Raw genomic sequence first — 24,671 nt, 5'->3', positions numbered from 1 at the left:
CTTGTCATAGATTTAATTAACATACTGCCTGGACCATCTTGAAATGGTCTTTGCAGACCCATACATAGCTGCAACCAACTCAGCTTTCTTCCTCTTATATTCTAAAGTAAGCTCTGCACTGGATTTCTTGAACATGTTCTAGTTTGGTGCAGACTTCTTCATCTGAGGATTATTTTTCATTCTTTCAATTCTATTGGCTTCTTCTTTTAGAGCTGTTAGAGGCCAATCTTTGAATTGGTGTTCCTTAGCAGGGTATGGTTTGTCACTCATGATAAACCTTAAGAGGTCTTTCTTTAGCTTTTTCTGAAGCTCAGCATTTCGTGGCAGACTTGACATCTCCTTGCTCAAGTCACTTGCATAGTCTTCCAGTTTCCTGACTTTACTTAACCCATGCTGCATTCGACTTGACAAGTTGGTGTCACCTTTCCCTTTGCTCTCTTGCTTAGCAATATATTCAGTTTGTTTGGCTTTGAGTTTCAGATAATCATCCATGTTCTTTGGAGTTCTGAAGCCATGAAGAGAGGGGAAGGTTCTTTTGGATGGATCATCCTCTGTATAGAATTGCCTCATTTCAGCTTTCAATGCATGCAATTCCAGAGGATAATTTACTGCCAATGGTATGGTTCTTGAAGGGTCTTGACCTTCGAGTGTTTATGGTTGAACAGGTGGATTGGATGTTGGTGATGGTGGAAGAATAAATGGTTCAGGGTTGGTTTGAATGAATGGTGAAGATGATATGGGAGTAGGTGCAGGTATATCATCATCATTCACCTATAATTTTCTTTTCCTTGCATAAACAGATTTTGGAGAAGGAGTTTTTGTTGGAGAGTTGTAAATAGGAATGAAAATTGCTTGGGAAGAAAATTAGAAAGTAGTGGTTGGTTGACTAACAGCTGTTGAAACAACTGGTGTCTCAACCGCTGTTGTCATAACAACTGTTGAAGTGTCAACATTTGTTGCAGTGTTGGATGGTATTGGTGAGGATGGTTTTGTTTTCTGCTTTTTGGCAGATTGGTTTTGTGGTGGTGGTGTTGGTTTAGGTGTAACAGTGGGTGTCTTTTCTGAACCAGCAGTGGTTTTGAGACCAGCAGTGGTTTGCTTTTCTGGTGTTTGTTTTTGTGGTTGTGGTTTTGAAAATGTGGCAAGTGGTGGTTTATTATGTTTGAATCATTTCTTCCTATTGGAAGTGCCAAGATCCTTTCTTTTGATTTCCTGATATTTCAATTCCTTTTGTTCCTTCTTCCAAATCCTTTCCTTTGTTGCATTTTGATTTTGAATAGTCTTTTTATTTGCAACCTCTTCATCTGCTTGAATGTTCAGGGTTTCATCAACTCCATTTTCCTTTTCTTTAACAGATGTTTCAGCAGAGGTTGCAGAAGACTTCTTTTCAGGCTCTGGCTTTTGTGTTGGCTTTTGTCTTGGAGCAGGACTGCCAAACTTTTTCATGTCATGTTTCTCCCCCTTTTGGCATCATCTTGATCATCATCATCTTTAAAGATAGATGCAGGGGTAGTGTCAGTCATCTTTGTCAGGGCTTCTTTGATAGCCTTGATTTCAGCCTGAGTATCTTTATACCTTGCTTCAACCATATTTCTGATCAGTGCCATGTGTGTATTATGTTGAATTTCTGCAAGTTCCCTTTGAGCAGTAAGAATGGGCTGGACTGAGTTCCAGAGCTCTTGGGATAATTGTTGGTTTGTTGGATGACTTTTGGAAGCTTCTACCAGAGTTTGTATAGACTGATTCATGGTAAGAACAGTGGTTTCAATGGAAGATAGCCTCTCTGTCAAATCTTGGTATTTTAAACCATCATCCAAATGAATGGGATCATCTGATTTCCCACCTATGGTGGTTGTATCAGCTTTTGAACCAGGAGGAGTCTCCAGAGTTTCATCAACTGATGCCCTTTTTTCTTGGTACTGGGGACTTCTTTCTTCAGCAGTGGTTACCTTGGAAATCTCACCAGTGGTTAGCTTGAACACACCAGTGGATACCTTGGTTCCCATAGAAGAAATTGCCTTCAAGGGAGTCTTACTAATGAAACTACTGTCCAGATGTAGATCAGTGGATCCAACATCTGTAGTAGCTGCTCCACTTGAAATACTAATAGGAATTTCAAGAAATTCTTGTGGTGTAACCTCCTCAGCTGTTTGTGGGATAACCAATTGAGGTGGTTCAGACACAACCATTGTTGAAGTTGTACTCTCTTTAATGTGTTTGTGAGAGGGGCTGCTTTGAGTCTGAATCTCAATGGCATCAAACAGGGGTATGATGGATGGTGGAATTTGAGATAAAGGGAGTGGTGTTGAAAGAGAATTAGCCCCAGGATGAGGACTGTTAAGCATACTCTCAAATGATGGTAATGCTTCATATGGTGGTGTCCCTGTGCTTACAACATGTTCCTTTTGTGAGGAAGCATGAGGAGTTGAGGCTTTAGGTGGAGATCTTTCCATCTGTTGTGAGGAAGTAGCAACACTGGTTGTTGGTGACATTTGTGTTGTCACTGTGTTAAGTTCTGGGATCTCATCTTCCAGAAGACCCTTTTTGGTGGGTTTGATGGGCTTGGCGGATTTCTTTTTGGTCTTTTTGGTGGTTTTTGGTGGGGGTTGCACATCAGTGGTTGTGTTGCTGTGTTCACCAAGAGCAGTGGGCTCAGCAGCTGAAGTCTGAGGAGCAGATGTGGACTCATCCAAAATTTTGTTGGTGCATATTTGTGACAACAGCTTAGATTTGGTCTTTGGATATCTTGTAATTAGTTATATGATAAACAGTTAGCGGGTTTAGCTTTGTATTAGTGAGATAATTGAGTTTGGGCTAAACTAAACCCAGATTGGGTGATGGGGCGAATTGGGCCTGTCCAATTCGCAGCCCAAGAGTGTTTAACCTAGCCCAGTTGTAACCCTTGTGTTATATAAACAAGGTTAGGCTTTAGGGTTTAGGTTAATCAGCCAAAACAGTGTTTATGAGAGAGCAATTTCGTGAGAGCCATAGCTTGGACGGAATTAGGGTTTGATTGATTGTAATACTTCAGTTTGATAATCAATAGAAACCCAGTTTGATAGTGTCTTGCTGTTCCTATACGTTTCTGCTTATTCTGATCAAGAGGATTCCGCACTCTTGATTGGATTGACAATTCTGTGAAAGATCCATACGAACAAGGGGACCTACAATTGGTATCAGAGCATTAGGCTCTTGAAGGCTTGGTTCAGAATTGTTTGCTGCAGAAACAGAGAGTGATTTCGAAATTTTTGAAACCTGAAAATTAGGGTTTTTAAAAATTTTCGAAATTTTTTGTGTGTTTGATTCTGATTTTCGATTTTTGTTGGCTGTTTTGATCTTCTGTTTTGTTTGATTGCTGTTTTGCAGGTTTTAGGGTTTCCAAGAAAGTTTTTGGTTGATTGTTTTGAATAAATTTTTGCTGAATTTCTTGAAGATTCGAAGACTGTCTTCGTGTTCTTCATTAAGTTCATCAAATTTTTGTCAAAAGTTTGCTGATTTGCTTGTTTGATTGTGCAGATTTGTGTTGGAGAATCTTCAGAATTTCGAACAGATCAAGTTTCCAAAGTTACTGATCCAGCGATTTTAACTATAGACGATTTTAACAAATTCGCGGATTAGTCTAGCATATTTAACTGATCAGCGAATTTGGGAATAAACATCTCGGTGATCGGCGAAGTTAAATCCAAAGGCGACTTTGGTAATCGTATAATTTTCCACAGCGAAATTATTACGATTTTTGGCGACTTTACAGGTCGTCGTAATAGCGAATTTGACCAGCGAAAATAAACAGCGAACCTTATCAGCGAAATTGACCTTTTCAGTGAACTTTGATCAGCGAAATTGACCTTTTCAGTGAACTTTGATCAGCGAAATTGAACCAGTAACAGACTAGCGAATTTAGGTGACATATTGGCGAAATTATCAGCAAATTTAAAGTGGTGGAATTTCAGTTGGCAAGCGTCGGAAAAATTTCAGTGTTTTGCAAATAGAATTTGATCCGTAGCTCGTTTGACAGAACCGTTTGCGCCGTTAGATTCCTTGGATTTTGCGCCGAATTCGCTTTTTGACATTATATATCATTGGATTCGTCTTTTCGAGACGATTCTAACGGTGTAATTTGGTAATTACTGTTTTCGGAAAAATTTTGTACGGTTTTATCAGTCTGTTACGTTAAAAATGTCGAACATGTCTAGTTTGAATGAGTTGTTGAGAATGGAGCATGAGGTTGGCACTACCAACAAACCGCCTAAGATGATGAAGGTGGAAAATTATCTGACATGGAAGGATCGTTTTCAATCCTTCATTGAATATCAGGATACGCGCATGTGGATATGTATTGAAGATGGGTACACGAACCCTACACACGACTTTGAGGGCAGACCACGTAGAACAGCCTATGTGAACATGCAAGATAATGACAAAAAGATGTATGAGGCTGAAAAGAGAGCCTTGGCTGCAATCAAAATGTCGCTACCTGATAGCATCAAGCATACCTTCAAGAAGTACACTAACTCAAAGGATATGTGGGATGCTTTGGAGAAAAGATACGCGGGAAATGCTGATGTCAAGAAGAACAAGATTGATCTACTGAAGAAGCAGTTTGCTGTTTTCAAATACATGAAACATGAGTCACTTGAGGACATCATCACTCGTTACTACCATCTGATGCCAGAAATGGAAAATTATGAGATCGATTGCTATTCTGACGTAGAGAAGAATGACAAGCTGCTAGATGCTTTGCCTACCAAGTGGGATATCTACACTCTTATGATCAAGGGTGAAGCAGATTATGAAACAAAAGAGCTTGAAGAGGTAGTAGGAAAGTTGAGAGCTTAGGAGCTCAGCATGAAGAAGAAAGATACTGGATATGATCAGGTTCAAGATCCAGCAGTTTACAATGGGCTTACATCTTCTTCATCTCACAACGCTTCTAGCGACTCTGCTACTGCGTTTCTATCATGTGAAAATGAGCATGTAAGATTAAGAAGTCTCGAAGACCTGTATGAAGAAACAGAAGAAATTCAACTAGATCCGCATGAATTATTACTCGCTGAAGAAGAACCAAGGAATTACAAGGAAGCATCTAGTGACAGAAAATGGATTGAAGCAATGAAGGCTGAGTTAGACTCAATAAATAAGAATAACACTTGGAGTTTGACGGAATTGCCAAGAGATCACAAAGCAATAGGCTTAAAGTGGGTATTCAAGACGAAGAAAGATGCAAACGGAAATATTGTCAGACACAAAGCAAGGCTAGTTGCAAAAGGATATGTTCAGCAACACGGAATAGACTTTGACGAAGTCTTTGCACCAGTAGCACGTATGGAAACGGTACGACTAATGTTGGCTTTAGCAGCATATCAAGGTTGGGAGGTACATCATCTAGATGTGAAATCTGCATTCTTATACGGAGACCTCAAGGAGGAAGTATATGTATCACAACCAGAAGGATTTATAAAGCCAGGAAATGAAGGAAAGGTTTACAGACTATCAAAAGCACTGTATGGATTGAGACAAGCACCAAGAGCTTGGAATACGAAGTTAGATCAAACCCTAAAGTCACTTAACTTCAAGAAGTGCACTTTAGAGAACGCAATCTATACAAGAACGAGTGAAGCCTCTACACTAATAGTTGGAGTCTATGTTGATGACTTGATAGTCACTGGAACATCAAAGAAGGAGATAGACATTTTCAAATCTCAGATGAAGAATAAATTCGATATGAGCGATCTAGGATTGCTAGCATACTATCTGGGAATAGAAGTAATACAAACAGGGGGTGAGATAGGCATCAAACAGACAGGATATATCAACAAGATACTCAAAGACGCTGATATGTTATCCTGCAATGACACGAAGACACCCATGACTCCAGGAACTCAATTAACAAAGACTGAAGAAGGAGATCTAGTAGATGCAACACATTACAGAAGCCTGATAGGTTCTCTCAGGTACTTATTGCATACAAGACCAGATCTATGTTACCCAGTCAGTCTACTTAGTAGATTCATGCAAGAACCAAAGGAGCAACACCTGAAAGCAGTAAAGCAAATACTACGTTACATCAAAGGAACTAAAGAGCATGGAATCATCTACAGAAGACAAGGAGGATGTAAGATCACAGGTTATAGCGACAGTAGTTTTGGAGTTAATACAGACAAAGGAAAAGGAACAACTGGTCTGGTATTCTACTTTGGAGAATCACCTATAACCTGGTGTACACAGAAGCAACAAACAGTGGCACTATCATCATGCGAATCAGAATTCATGGCAGCCACTGCAGCAGCATGTCAAGCACTATGGCTTAAAAGATTGTTAAGTGAAATCACAGGCTGGAAGGAAGAAAAGATAACACTCAGAGTAGATAACGTTTCAGCAATAGCACCCATGAGAAACCCAGTCTTTCACGGAAGAAGCAAGCACATAGACACACGCTATCACTTCATAAGAGAATGTGTGGAAAACGAAGATATCTCAGTGGAACACATAAGCGGAGAACTACAACAGGCAGATATACTAACAAAGGCACTAGCAAGGATCAAGTTTGCTACAATGAGGGAACTGCTCGGAATTCAAGATTTGAAGCAACTCATGGATGTTCGAGATTAAGGGGGTGAATGAAACCGGTTAATCTCTTAACATCTCATAGTTTAGATAGTTAGTTATATAATTAGAAATAATATTAGATATGGCGGTTATGAAGTTGAAGGACCAAAGTTGACAAAGTGGAAGTTGGAAACTTCCATCAATAACCGAATAGGTGTGTCTCTACACACACACCCATTCCAATTCCAATCGATACAAGGCAACAAAGGAAAGGATGCGACTGTTGATCGAGTGGACGAGAATCAACACACCTCTTCAAGATCCAATCTCAACCACACATCCAAGAGACATGACTTTTCACGAAGAGACGCGTCTATTCACTCGTACCCGTAGGAAACTATAAATAGGGATAGTTAGATTCATTTGTACTTGTTCATTACATTCGAAATCAATTGTATATACTCTCAAATTCGATATTGTATACATTCGGTTATTATCAAGTTATTCAAGTTGTTGTTATTCAAGTTATTCACGCTCATTAGAGATCAAGATCCAAGTTCGGGCCAACAATTGTTACAACAACCGGTACACCTAACACTTCACTCCCAAACACTATTACAGCAACCACACAAACTAATTATAGCCTTTGTGAAGACTCACCTGAGGCCCAATCCACAACTTCTACTCAAGCCCATCATGCACCTTACGCCCCATCTATCACCCACTCAGCTGGACCAGCGCCATCTCCTACACCGCCTACCACCTCGCCAACTGTTGGACCAGCCCAACATACTCCCTCTCCCTCGGCCCAAACAACTGTTGACTTGCACCAAACTCAAGCCTAAAACGTCCGTCCTCAAACCAATCTTATACTTCATCCGCCCCCTCCACCAACCCATCCCATGACTACTCGGTTGGCATCTTTAAACCAAAACACTGAACCTACCTTGCTCACACCCAAAAAATCCCTTATACTCTACTTTTTTCCATCAAAACACCAAAAACTTACAAGAGTGCCCTCAAACACTCGCATTCGGTTGAAGCAATGAATAATGAACTTCTAGCTCTTTCCAACAAGAACACATGATCTCTCATACCTAGATCTCTAGATCAGAATGTAGTCGGGTCTAAATGATTATTTCGCATTAAACACAAAGCTAATGGGAGCATTGATCGTTACAAAGCCCGTCAAGTTGCCACGGCTTCAGTCAAATTCCTGGTTTGGACTTTAACTACACCTTCAGCCCAGTTGTGAAAGCATCAACGAGTCGCATTGTGTTGTCCATAAAAGATTTACATCAGTTGGATGTAAATAATGTTTTTTTGCATGGACACATCGATGAAACTATATTTACGAAACAACCTCCTGGATTCACTGATGCTCGGTTTCCTAATCATGTGTGTCGTCTAAACAAGGCCTTATATGGTCTTATACAGGCACCTACGGCCTAGTTTCACAGGTTGAGTACCTTCCTTCTTGATAGTGGATTCACTTGCAGTCGGGCCAACACCTCCCTTTTCATCTTTAAATGTGATCAATGCATTATGTACCTTCTGGTATATGTTGGTATATGTTGATGACTTGATTCTCATGGGCAACCAGGACTCTGTAATCTCTAAGTTCATGTCTCGCCTACACAAGGAATTTGCCATCAAGGACCTTGGTAGATTGAATTATTTCTTGGGACTTGAAGTCATTTACACAGCAAATGGGCTATTCTTAAGTCAGTCCAAATATGCCCATGGTATTTTGGACCGTGCCGGACTTCTTGATTGTAAGCCTATGCACATTCCTTTATCTCCGAATGCATCTTTTGTCAAAGATGGGATTCCCTACAAGGATCCGATGATGTATCGATCCCTCCCCCTCCCTGGTTGGTGCTCTTCGGTATCTAACCATCACTTCACCAAACATCTCGTATGCCGTCAATCAAGCAAGCCAGTTCTTGCAAAACCCTACCATTGAACACCTCAAAAGTGTAAAGTGCATCCTTCGATATGTCAAAGGGACAATCGCCTTTGGTCTTGCGTTCTCGCGTCCCACTCAAACTAAGATTATTGGTTACTTTGATGGTGACTGGGCCAGGTGTCTTGACACTAGATGCTCCACCTTTGGTTACTCTATTTTTCCGGGTGGGAATCTTGTGTCGTGGAGTGCTAAAAAGCAATCCACTATCTCTCGCTCCAACTGTAAGTCTGAGTATCGTGCTATGGCCAGCACTGCTAAAAATTAGTATGGATTTCTTATCTTCTTCATGCGCTTCATTGTTGGACTCTAGTCATGTTTGCAGCGGACAAACAAGGCATCGTTGCATCAGTGGACATGATTATATTTGTTGTTAAGAACACAAGAATGAAAGAAACGAACTTGAATAATGAATGAAACAAGTGAATGGACAGATTAAGAAAGAAACAGACTGTCTTGGTGCCGGAAATAGTTACCGGACCGGTCATATATATATGTGTGGAAATGGCGGTTGATGTTGGCGGGAAAAACTATCATCGGCAGTTTTTGAATTACCCGCTTATGATCAATGCCCACACTTATCAAAATGTACCGAATAATACATAAAAGTAATTACATATACATATAAGTATTATAATCTTAATTAAGTTTAAATATCTCTACTAACACCTTCCCTTAAACTTAATTATGTTTAGCGGCATACATCAGCACGCTCCTGTTGGCTTCATCAACAGCTTTACGAGCTTCGTTGAAATTGAATCGGCGGCGGCGCTTCTTGTGCAGATTCCAAGATCCTTCCCCACTATTTCCGGCATAAAGAGCGTAATGCTCTGATGCAGCATCCTCCGGTACCGGATCTGCACTCTTGCTTCTTCCTTGTTCATTGCCGGCCATTGAACTCTCTCCTTCTTTCATCATCTCTTTGTCATGCACCTTCTCCTGAATGGATTTAAACCTGTAATAGTATATCAAAACGTCCAAATACATGGCATAAATGACTCTAATGAAGTCACCGTCTTGATATTCGAAGCCCAGATCCTTCGCTATTGCAGGCCATAAATTATCAACGGTGACACTTCGGTAGCCTCCGTCTCTTTCCACCATTACATACAAGCCAAGCAAGTCTATCCTTCTTCCATCAGACAACAGTGGGGGAATCGATCTTGAAGGTATTCCCATCTTTTCTTTCAAAAACCAACCCACCATTTCTTCGAACTTTATTTCAAGATCATGTTTGTATTTGAATATGAAATCTCGCTCATCAATCATGTCTAACAGGGGTTTGCAATCAGCAAATTCATGAAATTCTAGTGCCCTTATGATCATCCAATTCCAGTCACTCTCACTATCATTCGAAACATTTAATGTTTCGAAATATGAATTCAAATAATCTTCTTTGTATTTCTCGTTCACATCATTCAGATTCATAGATTCATGACTTTCTGTTTTTTTTTTTAATTCTAGCTCTTCTTCTTTTGACAATCCAGTAACTTCATTCACAGTATTTACCACAGGAGGCGAGAACATCGGATAAATCTTGCAAGTATCACCTTTTTTATTGACGGTGAATCCTTGCAAGGTTAATTGGTTCATGCTCAAGACATTTCTGTCCAATTCCGGAGTATAAAAAACACTTTGAATCATTAACCTTTCGTTGTTTGATTTGATTTCAACAGCCCCTATACCCCGAATGAACAGAAAATCATTTTCCCCAGTGTTTGTATCAACACCAACCAAATGTTTTATTCTTTTAGAAACATTTAGATTACCAGCATAATGATGCGAGAATGAATTACTGACATACCATATGTCTCCCCACTGGCCACCTTCTGTGCCAGTCACTATCATTTCATCTCGATCGTCTGCATCCCTCCCTTGAGTCTGGATTCCGGCATTAACCGCTTGGTTAATAAGTTGTGTTGCTTCATCATTTTCTTTTGATTTGCATGAATATATTTGATGTCCTGGCCGGTGACAGTAGTAACATAATTTCACCCGGTGATTTGTTTTCTCCCTTTCATTTTGTTCTTCGAAACAGTGTTGACATGGCAGGGTTGTAGAAGTGGATCTAATTTGTGCACATGTCCCTGATGTGGCGGCTCTGATACCACATTGTTGGACTCCAGTCATGTTTGCAGCGGACAAACAAGGCATCGTTGCATCAGTGGACATGATTATATTTGTTGTTAAGAACACAGGAATGAAAGAAACGAACTTGAATAATGAATGAAACAAGTGAATGGACAGATTGAGAAAGAAACAAACTGTCTTGGTGCCGGAAACAGTTACCGGACCGGTCATATATATATATATATATATATATATATATATATATGTGTGTGGAAATGGCGGTTGATGTTGGCGTGAAAAACTGTCATCGGCAGTTTTTGAATTACCCGCTTATGATCAATGCCCACACTTATCAAAATGTACCGAATAATACATGTAAGTAATTACATATACATATAAGTATTATAATCTTAATTAAGTTTAAATATCTCTACTAACAATTCTGACCAAGCTCCTGGTTGCGGACATCTTCACCAAGGGCCTCACCCGTCACCGGTTTGAATTCTTCCGAGACAAGCTTGGCATTCGTCCACCACCGTTTCGCTTGCGGGGATGTTAATGTATAACATTGTATAGGGTGTGTATTGTATTTTTCTCATTCTTTTTGTACCTCAGTGTATGTTTCCATATCTATATATAGAGTGCTTCCTCTATTGAGGAATGCAGATCATTGCATAATTATCACATAAACAAAATACATTACTTCTTCTTTCTAACAACTTAGAATAATATAATTGTATTTTTCAAGAAAGTAAAGGGACTTAGAAACAAACATATAGTCTGTTCAAAATGAAAATTAAGTTTAGACAAAAGCAATACTGATAGCGTACCTAACTCAGCTGCATCAAGCCGCATATAAAGAGATTGACCACCATCTAAAAACGTCCTCGTATCGTTCATGTACCTATGCCACATAATACAACCTCCACCCTCGGCCCCTTTACTGATATCAGCACTTGCATACCCCTTGCACGTGCAATTCCTCAAGCACAACTCTTTGCATGCTTTTAAATCCAAGCTCATGTTCACATGTGCCGACGACGTGTCAGGTATCTTAACACGGGCCAACTCAACGAACCCGTCTCCAACTTCGCACATATGTATTCCGACCTTTCTCTTACACCCTTTGGAACCGTCCCTTATGTACCAGTCCTGTGGTGATTGTGGCTCGTATCCGGGAAGGCAATCACACTCAAAAGTAACTGATGCATTTGGATCACAAAAGCCAAAAGGACCGCAATGGTTATACACATCACACTGGTCATTTGGATAGGACCAGAACTCAACCCACTTACGATCAGATTCGTGCCAAGTTAGCCTCTCTAAGGTACCAGACTCAGTAGCGACTACTCTAGAGAGCATGGACGGATTGTGCATATGGTAAGCGATGGTCACCTCATCATCATTATTTATATAATTAGCAATGAAGATATTACCCTTTGTCATACACGGTACACCGCTCCATCCAAGACCGTTCCATGACCCTGCCCGCCAATATCTTGTCATACCTTTAAACAAAAACATCTGAGTTGACCCAACTAACTCCAGTTTATATGAATAATCCCCCACACCAGGATTCCCACTAGACTTCCATGATGTAATCATCCTGTTCAAACCCGTTTTCTTCTCTAGGCCAAGCTTCATACCCTGAAGATACGTATTCGAAGGGTGATCAAAGCTTTGCCATGAATATACCTCTTTGTTTAGTCCTTGAAACAACACCAAATTCCCCGAATCTAATAACTGGGCCGTAAAACTATCATTCACCACTCCGGAAACATTGGTTGACCAAAACACAAAACTTTGATCGATTTCTTGAAGGACTAGGTTCCCCGTGTGATCCACTGATAGGATGCCGGTCGAATTGGAGATCGGACGGTCTCTATTGGCAACCCAAACTATAGTTTGCTCGGAAATCTTGTTATACCAGATACCCACATATCTGTTGGTGGAGTTTGCGGGACTAAAAAATCCAAGAGCAAAAGTTTCTCCGTTAGAGACCAAAATATCCCCATCTTTAACTGGTTGGATGAGTGTAATGGTGTCCATACAAGTGCAAAACCGAAGAATCAGTAAGATTTGCATAGATACTAGAATGCCTCTTTCTTGGTACATGTTCTCTTACGTTTTTCAAATATGATGCTTTCTGTTATCTCACTTTTATCTCTTACCAGAAAAAGATTTCGTTTCAACGACTTTAACGTTCACTTGTTGAAATGAGATATGAGATATGAGATATGATTTATGTAATAAGCAGTTCATCATGGCATCATCATTATTTATATTGACTTGTTGAAATGAGATATAGATATGATTTATACAGTTAGCAGCCCATCTTCATTGTTTATATAATTAGCAGCCCATGTCACAATTAATTGTGTAGGCCAATGAGATATGGTTGATCTCATGAATTAATTCATGACCATTTCAATTTTCAAACTTTTATAATGTTCTTCGTTGACCATTCCTGCAACAAATAACTACCAATTTAATTCACATGACAGTTATCTAAAGAAAACAAAAAACAAAAAAAAAACAAAAACAAAAACAAAAAACAAAAAGAAGAAGTTATCCAATTATACGCTTCGCGTGCGGTATGTGTATATAATGTATATATGTGTGGACGATCAGAAGCAAAAGTGGAAGTGCACTAATTTTAACGTTATTTTACTACTTTCATGAAAATAACGTTAAAAGCTGAGAACGGTTAATTATGCATCATGTGGTAACGTTGATAGCTGAAAGACAAAAGGGTACATACACTAATCGGTCTTTGTCCCGATTGATTGCTGAGTGTTATGTGCCTTATGTCCAAGCCTTGATGCAAAACAACTATCGAGCCGGGGGTCCCACTAGAAGCAGCATCTCTATTCCTACGGAGTAGAGGTAAGGCCGTCTACATCTTACCCTCCTCAGACCCTACCTTTGTTTTGCTATTGGTGGATTTACTGAATATGATGATGATGAGTTATCTAATTATTTCCTAGCCGTGTAAACTCATATAAAAGTAATCAAACCATTTAGTTCACATTGATTTCTTTTGATGCACAGTTAGACTGTGAGGTATGGAATGGACAAGGGGCTTCATTGCCTTTTACCAATAAAGCCCACAGTATGGAATGGAGCTCGTGGCTCAATCATTACTTAATCACCGGAAACGATGGTGTGACAGTGATGCTTGAGTAGTTTGACAGCATCGAGGTTACATTTATTAACAGTGAATGCCCTGAAAACCTCAAAACTCGCAGTGCTACTAGCGTCTTTCAAGCTAGAGCCCTAGAGTGGTGGACGAATGAGCGCAACATTCGTTCCAATGAAGAAGCATATACCTTACCCTGGTCTGAAGTCAAGGAATTGATGATGACCGAGTTTTGCCCTGCTCACGAGCAGCAGAAGCTCGAAGAAGAGTTTTGGACTCTCAAACACGTTGGTGATAACAATCTTGGCTGTACCACCCGTTTTAAACAATTGAGCTTTATCGTACCTCACCTTGTGTCCACTCCTAACCGTATGATCAGGAAATATATCCATGGCTTACCTCCTGCTATGCGTGATACCATCGAAGCCTCAAAGCTTGAAACCATCGAGGCAGTCTATCGCCTCGCAGCCAACCTAAACAACAATCGAATCAGAGATAAACAAGCCACAACACCCACCTCTACCAAGGCAGCCAACCAAATCACCACGGAAACCAAAGCTCAGTCAAGTGGCAACAAAGGCAAGAAACGAAAATTTCAAAACCAAAGCTGCAGCGCGATTGTCCCTGTTGTAACCCCAAATCCTACCACCCCTGAAACCACAAAGAAGCCTTACACTGGGACTCATCCCAAGTGTAATACCTGCCACTACCATCACCCAGCCAACACCACATGTCACCATTGCACTACATGCAATCGATTTGGTCATACATCCCCTTATTGCCGCAATGGTCCTACCCCACAAGGCAATCAAGTTCAGCAAACTCTTCAAAACCCCAGGCAAGCAAACAATGTTCGTGCATGTTACAAGTGTGGAGACATCACTCATCTTCGCCCTCAGTGTCCTCAGTTAAACCAAGAGCAGCAGCAACAGGAACCTCGTGGACGAGCTTTCAACATCAATGCCAACCAAGCTCAAAACGAATGAAGTCGTGAATGGTACGTTTCTCGTTAACAAAATTTATGCTTCTATACTATTTGATACTCGCGCGGACAAAAGCTTTGTGTCCGTTGAATTTGAATCTATGTTAAATTGTACACGCTCGAAACACCCCAAGTCATTCACCGTCGAAGTTTCTAATGGCAAGTCCATCATCGTTAATTTGGTTCTTCACGATTGTTTCCTCACCCTCAACGATCACATTTTTCCTATCGATCTCCTACCCATGCAATTGGGTAGTTTCGATATCATAGTAGGCATGGATTGGCTTCGTAAGAACCATGCTGAAATCGTTTGTCACGAGAAATACGTTCGTTTACTTCTTCCTTCTGGCGATACCTTACACGTTTATGGTGACATACCTTCAAAGGGACTGAAGCTTATGTCAAGCACACAAGCGAACAAATACTTACGTAAACAGTACTTTACCTTTTTAGCTCACGTTGTCGAAGAAAAGGGCAAGGGAAAGAGCCTAAATGATGTTCCACTGGTGCGTGATTTTCATGATGTCTTTCCTGAAGATCTACCTGGTCCTCCTCCATCTCGATCTGTCGATTTTCGCATTGATCTCATCCCTGGTTCGACTCCCATTGCTAAAGCTCCTTATCGTCTTGCACCCTCTAAGATGCAAGAGTTGTCAAGTCAACTTCAAGAGTTGCTCGATAAAGGTTTCATACGCCCAAGTACTTCCCCTTGGGGCGCTCCTGTGCTTTTCGTCAAGAAGAAGGATGGTTCGTTTTGAGTGTGTATCGATTATCGTGAGCTTAATAAACTCACCGTCAAAAACCATTATCTTCTCCCTCGCATTGATCATCTCTTTGACCAACTCCAAGGCGCAACGTGCTTTTCAAAGATCGACCTTTGTTCAGGTTATCATCAACTTCGTGTTCTCAAAGAGGACATCCCCAAAACCGCATTTCGCACTCGCTATGGTCACTACGAGTTCGTGCTTATGCCTTTTGGTTTGACCAACTCAGCTACAGTCTTCATGGACTTAATGAACCGTGTGTGTAAACCTTATTTGGATCGTTTTGTAATTGTTTTCATCGACGACATTCTCATTTATTCGAAAACTCAAGCTTAACGCGAACGTCATTTACGCCTCATAATTGAACTCCTACGTGGCGAACGTCTATACGCAAAGTTTTCTAAGTGTGAGTTTTGGATCAAAGAAGTTCAATTCCTTGGACACGTCGTGAGTGAAAAAGGAATTCATGTTGACCCTTCCAAGATTGAAGCAGTGAAGAATTGGATCGAGCCTATATCCCCATCTGAAATTCGTTCTTTCCTAGGATTAGTGGGTTACTGTCGTCGATTCATCTCGAATTTCTCAAAAATCGTCGTTCCCCTCACGTTGTTGACTCAGAAAGAGAAACCTTTTATTTGGGGTCCCGAACAAGAGGAATCCTTTCAAACACTTAAGGACTTGCTTTGCAAGGCTCCTGTTCTTGCCCTTCCTGATGGAAACGATGATTTCATGGTATTTTGTGATGCATCGAACCATGGTCTTGGTTGTGTTCTCATGCAACGAGACAAGGTCATCGTGTATGCTTCGAGACAGTTGAAAGTACATGAGAAGAATTATACTACTCACGATCTCGAACTTGGCGCAGTTGTTTTACGTTAAAGATTTGGCGACACTACCTATATGGTACCAAGTATGCGGTCTTCACCGACCATAAGAGCCTACAACATATATTTAACCAAAAAGAACTAAACATGCATCAACATCGTTGGGTGGAATTACTGAACTTCTACGAGTGCGAAATTCGCTATCACCTTGGCAAGGCGAATGTCATGGCCGACGCACTCAGTCGCAAATCTCATGTTAGTAGCATCCGTTGTTCTCAAATTGTTAGCGATCTTCATACTCGCATTCGTGTGTGCAGTACGCGTCCTTCAATGAGGCAAACATGTACAATGAAATAAAGTGTGGTGCTGAAAACCAACTCATGACGAAATCCGATGGACTCCAATACTACCTTGATCGCGTTTGGGTGCCAAATCGCGATGATCTTCGTGAACTTATAATGAAGGAGGCTCACAAATCACGATACTCTATTCATCCTGGTGCTGATAAGATGTACCATGACCTTCATACATCCTATTGGTGGTCTGGTATGAAGAAAGACATCGCCACCTTTATTTTAAAATGTCTCACTTGCTCAAAAGTCAAGGCTGAGCATCATCGTCCTTCTGGTCTACTCGAACAACCCGAAATCCCTGTTTGGAAATGGGATAGCATTGATATGGACTTCATAACCAAACTCCCTAGCACACCTTCTGGTCATGATAGAATTTGGGTGATCATTGACCGTTTGACCAAATCCGCTCACTTCCTCCACATTCGTGAGGATTTCAAAGTTGAGAAACTCACTCGAATCTACACGGATGAAATCATATGTCGTCATGGTATACCCATTGACATCATCTCTGACCGTGATGGTCAATTTACGTCTCGCCTTTGGCAAACATTCCAAACCGCTATGGGCACTCACTTGAATCTCAGTACGGCTTTTCATCCTCAAACGGATGGACAGACTGAACATATTATCCAAACCCTAGAAGACATGCTTCGCTCTTGTGTAATCGACTTTGGTGGTAATTGGGATGTACATTTACCTTTGATTGAGTTCTCGTACAACAACAGCTATCACTCCAGTATTCAAATGGCTCCTTTTGAGGCATTATATGGTCGCAAGTGCCGATCTCCTATTTGTTGGCACAAGATTGGTGACGCTCAAATTACTAGCCCTGAGCTTATTCAAGAGACGATGGATAAGATTCTCCAAATCCGCGACAACCTCCTCAAGGCTAGAAGCAGACAAAGGAGCTACGCCGACAAAAGACGCAAACCATTAGAGTTCAATGTTGGTAGTCACGTGTTACTTAAAGTATCTCCTTGGAAAGGAGTAATCCGTTTTGGTAAAAAGGGAAAACTTGCTCCACGCTTTGTCGGTCCTTTCAAGATACTCGAGAGGATTGGTAAAATGGCATATCAACTTGATTTACCTCAAGAACTTAGCAACGTTCATCCAACGTTTCACATCTCGAACCTTAAGAAGTGCTTAGCTAAAGAAGTACTTCAAGTTCCTATCGATGACTTGCAAATCAATGAGACTCTTTACTTTGTGGAAAAACCGGTCAAAATCATGGATCGAGTAACCAAACAACTCAGTCGCAACCGAATTTCCATATTCAAGGTTCGATGGGAAGGAAAGTGTGGTGCCGAACTCATTTGGGAACTCGAGAGCGAGATGAAGACCAAGCATCCACATCTCTTTGTCCAGCCTTCCTCTTAGATTTCGAGGATGAAATCTCCTAAAGTAGGGGAGACTGTAACGATTCGCATATTTGTACTTTCCCAATTTAGCAAGTATTGTTGTACTTTCTATTTTTAGACACTTGTACTCTCATTGTATTCTACCTTGTTTCATTTTGTAATCCAAGACAATTGATCTTAATGGAAACGTAAGTATTTTATTCATATTCATGTTATTCACGTTAAACTTATGTGCATGTTTATACTCATAATCGAAATTTTTAAACACTATATCATACATGATCCTTGATTTAATGATACACATTTATGCTCGTTATACGTAAAACCGGTTAAAACATATAAAGCTTTATCAAACTTGAACCTCGAAAGAAAAGGGAAGTCACTTTCGAGAGGATGTGCACCTTCAAGAGGATGTGCATTTTTGAGAGGATGTGCATTTTCGAGAGGATGTGCACTTTCGAGAGGATGTGCACTTTCGAGAGGATGTGCACTTTCGAGAGGATGTGCCCATTCGTGCGAATGTGCACATCCGTCCCAAAGTGCCCATCCGTCCCAAACGCGCATCCGCGTGAAACCTTCGGAAACCCTAATTTCAACTCCACGCCTATAAATAGATGTGCCATTTCACCACTTTCACTCGCTATTTCTTCACAAACACTCTCCAACTCCCTCCTTGCGATCAGAAGCTCTTTGTAAGTACGTCTAAGAAATTTGATTATCCACCGCTAGTCAGTAATGTGGGGTTCTTTTCATTTTCTATTACATTTTGATTACATTTCTTATCTTTTATCATAATTCTTAAAATTTTTACAAGATCTCTTGATTAAACACATCTTGAAGATGGTTTCCACTAGTTTGCTTGGGCAAACTGCTGTGGGGCATCACATATATAAGATCGATTTAAGAATTATAAACTTTAAATCTTGTTCAACTTGTTCATAACTTCCATTGTGTTTATGGTACAATCTCGATGGAATCTATAACCCATCAAGCCCTCACATTCCAGAGTTAAGGGATTGCATTAAGGTTAATTTCCATCAAGAAATGAACTGATCTAGATGGATCAAACATACGTTTTTTGACAATCAGCTACATCCGCATGAACGGGATGCCCATCTGTGCGAACGGGACATTTTTTACGTATTCTATTTTCGATTTCATTTCTGTTTTACATCAGTTCATCATGTTTGACCATTTTACTTTTTGTTTTTGATTCATCATGTTTGACCATTTTACTGTTTGCGTTTAAGGATGTGCACTTTCGCAAGGATGTGCACTTTCGCAAGGATGTGCACTTTCGTAAGGATGTGCACTTTTGTAAGGATGTAACGTCCATCTGCACGAAAGGTTCTGTTAACCATTTTTTCGTATTTTCTTATATTCTACTTACACTATTGTTTACCCATTTCAGAATGACTTCGGTGTTCAAAACTTCATCAACTCAACTCTCGGTTTTTGTGGAACCCTATGCAAAACTATGCGTATACTCCATCCCATTTTCATTTTAATCACTTTGGGTGCAACATGTATATTATACAAAAACACGCAACACTATGATTCTTGTTTATTCAAATCACACTCTATCCATAATTAAACATGAAAACATGTTATACTTGTTAATCTCATATGCTCTGTATACATTATGTCTATATGCTCATTAACTTTGCAAGCCTACCTTAACAATTATAGCGCTATAGGATTAACGCCCCGCCCATATTCTTGAGGTATTGTTATGTAAAACACATTACACCCTCTTCGTCTCGACGATGTTGGGTAATCATGATTGTGTTGGAAATTTTGATTTGACATATAGTTTACACCCGTTCAGCATATTAGTAACTTGTATACATTATTCATGTTGGATATGAGCACAGTTAAAACATTTTTATATTATGCTATGTATTCAAACTTGTATACTTGCTAACATATTTGTTGATCATTATTTTAACGCATGTTGCAGGTTGATAGACGATGTGATGAATAAACAAGTTTAGGGTGGACACAGAAACACGCCTAATCAATAAACAATTAATTATGTTACATTTTTTGTTGCTACATTTGTCACTGTTTGGTTATTTTGTTGAATGATATATTCACTTTAGAATTTATCGAAATTGGATTATTTATATATTGTCACAATTAGTGTTATGAAGCTATGAGCAATATTGTGATCGTCTCACTCCGAGTTTCCGCCATTGGTTGGGGTGTGATAGTTAGTATGGTAGAGAGTAAAGGCAAACTTGTGTGATTTGTGGGATGCCCTTTAAGTTGATGTAAAAGTAGTAATTGTTGTCATTGTGCAAGAGAAATGATCCCGAGTATTTGAAATATTATTGTTATTCTTAATATTATTATTCTTGTTATTATATTAGTGTCGCAAGACTATCGCGAAAGTGTCACAAAATTGTCGCTAGCAATAGTGCTAGTTAGAACTTGCGTTCAGAAGAGTGTTACAAAAGTGTGGCAGAAGTGTCGCAGAACTCTCGCATAAGGTACTGTTCCAGAGTGTTACATATGTATCACAAAAATGTTGTAGAAGTTTCGCACAGAACACAATGTTGTAGAAGTGTCACACAAATCAAATCTACGAAAAAACAAATCCAAAAATCAATTTGTGGACCAGAAGTCAAGCTCATATTCAAAAACCAGTCCAATAGAAAGCTTTGTAATGATTGGAGATCAATTTGTGACAATCTAGGTTGAAAAACAAACTCTGATGTCTCCGGAGTGTGGTTGTCGGCAGTGTTTGCTTTGATACCAAGCTAAAAAGCCTTTGTGTGTCTAATTGTAAAAAAGTTGTACTAATTTTGATTAGGTTTACTGTTAGGATCTGAGTTTCTTTGATTGTGTTGTTTGATTAAATGATTGATGTAAGAAGGTAAAAATAGAAATCAAACTTTAGAACACAATCACAGGATTACAAGATTCAACTATGCATGCATGCAATACTAAACTCCCCTTCAGCCCGAGCTCACAGTTAGTTCGCACAAGATGAGTGTGTGCAAAAGAGCTAATAGAACAGTACAGGTACTGTTCTATTTATAGTACAATCCTAACCACTGAGCATCTAATGTTGACGTCAACTAGACAGTGACATCTAACAGACTAACAACCTCTAAACACTGATCTATACAAAGCACTATTACATTAAACAACTGATACATAAAACACTGATGTTGCTTTCCACTGTTGTTGCCTAAGCACTGATGTGTGTAAAATGCAACATATAAATTACATCAAATGAGGCATGAAACTAACCCTTTTTAAGTACTAATGTTGGAAAAAGAGTGTTTTTGTCTTCCTTTTGTATTTTCAGGATTAAATGAGCTCAAATTAACAAAAGAAGCAAAAAGGCAGCTAAATCTAACATAAATACAAGAAAAGGAACATAAGTGGATTGCCCGACCCCTCGACAGCATCCTCCCAAGCAAAACAGAGAAGGCAGAAGACTGAACACGCCCCGTGCTCAGCCAGCACGGGGCCGTGCCCAAGAAGCAGCAGATAAGACAAACCTATAGAAGCTTCTATTGCCCACCACGGGGCCGTGCCCAGTGAACACGGGGGCGTGGCGAAAGTACTGCAGGCGCATTAATTGTAATTGCGATTTACAATTAATGAGGAGAGAAATTGTCAGACGGGCACGGGGCCGTGTGCAGCGGACACGGGGCCATGCCCAGGCTTCTGTTCAGCCTATAAATAGGAGTGCTTGGTTTCATTGCAACTCATCCCTTGGCACACCACCTCTCTCACACTTCATCCACCACCCACCACCATCACAACACCATCATCCACCACCATCATCCATTGTCCATCATAGAGTGTGTGAGTCGTCTCGGGATCCAAGATTGATCGTAAGAGTTCTTGACAATCAAGGCCATGTTTGCCTAAGTCTCTTACATCACTTGGTGAAGACAAGTGTTTAGTATAATACGTTTTATTTTTAGTCTTTTGCACTTTTTATTTGGTTTTGTATTAATGACTTTAATAACTAGTTGCTTATGTTGAAGGTGATTCTTCCTTATCGTTTGTCCGTGATGTCTTGGCATTATTTTACTGTCTATATAAAATAAAAGATTTTCACCATTCATATCTCCACGGTCTATATGAAAGTATGTTGGCTACCTGGTCGGGGGTTAAGGGAACGGTTTGGTAAGGGTCTTGCCCTTGTTCAGCGTTTAGAGGTCCTGCAAGGGACCTGGGTCAAATTTAGTAGGATCTCCTTCAATACCCATAGGTATTGGATGGCGGGGATCCAAACTCTTTGACCCCCTCATAAGTTAACTACTATTAATACTATAACCCGGCTATTTAGGACTGTATCCCTGCTGACTCAGACTACTTAGTTGAGGGTAACGTCACCTCCAAAAGAGGGGCCTACCATAATTTGCATTAATAACTTAATTCATTATCTTTCAATAATCCGACCCTTTAGGATTGTATCCTTGCTGACTCAAACTACTGGGTTGAGGGTAACGTCGCCTTCAAAAGAGGGGCCTACTACAACAACTAAGATAATCTCTTAAACAAGTGCAAAAGTGCGAAAATAACCAAAGGTTATACTAATACACGAGTCGGATCCAAGTGATTCATCTTGTCTATCTGTTTTTATTTTTATTTTTATTTTTCAGCATTTAGTTAGTTTTATTTTCTTAGTTTAAAAGTCTTTTCTAACATTTTGATTTGGTTAGACGTTGAGGATAAACCGGTACTAAAAGCTCTTGTGTCCTTGGACGACCTCGGTATCTTACCAACACTATACTGCATCCACGATGGGTGCACTTGCCCATATGTTTGTTTAGTGTTAGTAAATATCGTGTTTTATAAATTTAAAACTTGGCTAAAAGTGTAAAAAAGGCTTAAAATATACATCTAAAATATAACACACTTCACGCACATCAGCACTGATGTTGCATATCAGTGGTTTCTTCAATAGTTGATCAGACCTTTGACAATCAGCAGTTGTTAGGTCTTCAGTCTTTATGATCAACAGTTGTTGTTGAGGGGATTAGTACTTAGAGTCATCATCTGATAGAAGAACTGCCATTGAAGGGAACTTAGGACATACATTGCTTATTGATGATCAACTGTTAAGAACCAGTTTTGGGTTTCAGTATCATCTGTTCATCTAGGTTTGATTACATGGGCCAACAATCTCCCCCTAGAACAGATGATGCCAAAACACTTCCTTATTCATGATCTTTATTCTCTCATCAATTTCTCCCTAATTTGCCATTTGAATTGTAATTCAAAATTCATGGAGTCTTCATCATCCTCATCCCTATGAAGTTGAAGTTCTAAAAGATCTAGGAGATCAGCTGCATCTAGGCCTAATGCATCCTCCCTTGAAATGTGTTCAACTCTACCATTGGACTTGAGCAAAGTCAATACATGGGTCTTTGTATCAGACTTCCACTTTAGTATTTTTGAGTCCAATGGGTTTCTGGGGAGAGACTTTATTTGTGATGAGTTTGGTGAAGGAGGTCTACTTGTCAGCCTTTGAACTATTACAGCAAGTTGAGCTTGAAGCTTTAATGAGGCATCATCCAAGCCATACATGATCTGGTTCTTGATAGACTCTTTCATGATATCAGCTTCTCTCTTTGCATCTTCCTCATCTATCTGCTTCTGTCTTTTTCTTTGATCTAAGACATGGGTGGATTAGTCAGAGGATGTGAACAGTGTTTTCAGAGAGAGGGTCTGTTGTTCTGGCTTATCAGTGGTTTTGTCTTTGTATACTGGCTTCTTTGGAGCTGTTGGATCAGTTTCTCTTAATTTTTCCAGCTTGTCATAGATTTAATTAACATACTGCCTGGACCATCTTGAAATGGTCTTTGCAGACCCATACATAGCTGCAACCAACTCAGCTTTCTTCCTCTTATATTCTAAAGTAAGCTCTGCACTGGATTTCTTGAACATGTTCTAGTTTGGTGCAGACTTCTTCATCTGAGGATTATTTTTCATTCTTTCAATTCTATTGGCTTCTTCTTTTAGAGCTGTTAGAGGCCAATCTTTGAATTGGTGTTCCTTAGCAGGGTATGGTTTGTCACTCATGATAAACCTTAAGAGGTCTTTCTTTAGCTTTTTCTGAAGCTCAGCATTTCGTGGCAGACTTGACATCTCCTTGCTCAAGTCACTTGCATAGTCTTCCAGTTTCCTGACTTTACTTAACCCATGCTGCATTCGACTTGACAAGTTGGTGTCACCTTTCCCTTTGCTCTCTTGCTTAGCAATATATTCAGTTTGTTTGGCTTTGAGTTTCAGATAATCATCCATGTTCTTTGGAGTTCTGAAGCCATGAAGAGAGGGGAAGGTTCTTTTGGATGGATCATCCTCTGTATAGAATTGCCTCATTTCAGCTTTCAATGCATGCAATTCCAGAGGATAATTTACTGCCAATGGTATGGTTCTTGAAGGGTCTTGACCTTCGAGTGTTTATGGTTGAACAGGTGGATTGGATGTTGGTGATGGTGGAAGAATAAATGGTTCAGGGTTGGTTTGAATGAATGGTGAAGATGATATGGGAGTAGGTGCAGGTATATCATCATCATTCACCTATAATTTTCTTTTCCTTGCATAAACAGATTTTGGAGAAGGAGTTTTTGTTGGAGAGTTGTAAATAGGAATGAAAATTGCTTGGGAAGAAAATTAGAAAGTAGTGGTTGGTTGACT

General features: G+C 39.9%; 1 protein-coding gene across 1 annotated transcript; it reads right to left on the bottom strand.

Annotated features, from left to right (window-relative positions):
* Positions 1–11,294: 11,294 nt before the first annotated feature.
* On the bottom strand, positions 11,295–12,697 carry LOC110882858 (G-type lectin S-receptor-like serine/threonine-protein kinase RKS1). Its single transcript, XM_022130766.1, has 2 exons — positions 11,413–12,697; positions 11,295–11,362 (listed from the first exon to the last, which is right to left on the bottom strand). Exons 1-2 carry the CDS (start codon positions 12,695–12,697, stop codon positions 11,295–11,297), a joined length of 1,353 nt encoding a protein of 450 aa, XP_021986458.1.
* Between the last annotated feature and the right edge of the window lie 11,974 nt (positions 12,698–24,671).

The sequence above is a fragment of the Helianthus annuus genome, chromosome 10 (assembly GCF_002127325.2).
Source record: "Helianthus annuus cultivar XRQ/B chromosome 10, HanXRQr2.0-SUNRISE, whole genome shotgun sequence".
Classification (NCBI taxonomy): domain Eukaryota; kingdom Viridiplantae; phylum Streptophyta; class Magnoliopsida; order Asterales; family Asteraceae; genus Helianthus; species Helianthus annuus.
This window is presented reverse-complemented; position numbering and strand designations above follow the sequence as displayed.

Coding starts and splice junctions, on each gene's coding strand:
- LOC110882858 (XM_022130766.1), bottom strand. CDS start 12,697: ATGTACCAAGAAAGAGGCATTCTAGTATCTATGCAAATCTTACTGATT. Junction 11,363..11,412: donor GCTTGATGCAGCTGAGTTAG/GTACGCTATCAG, acceptor CATTTTGAACAG/ACTATATGTTTGTTTCTAAG.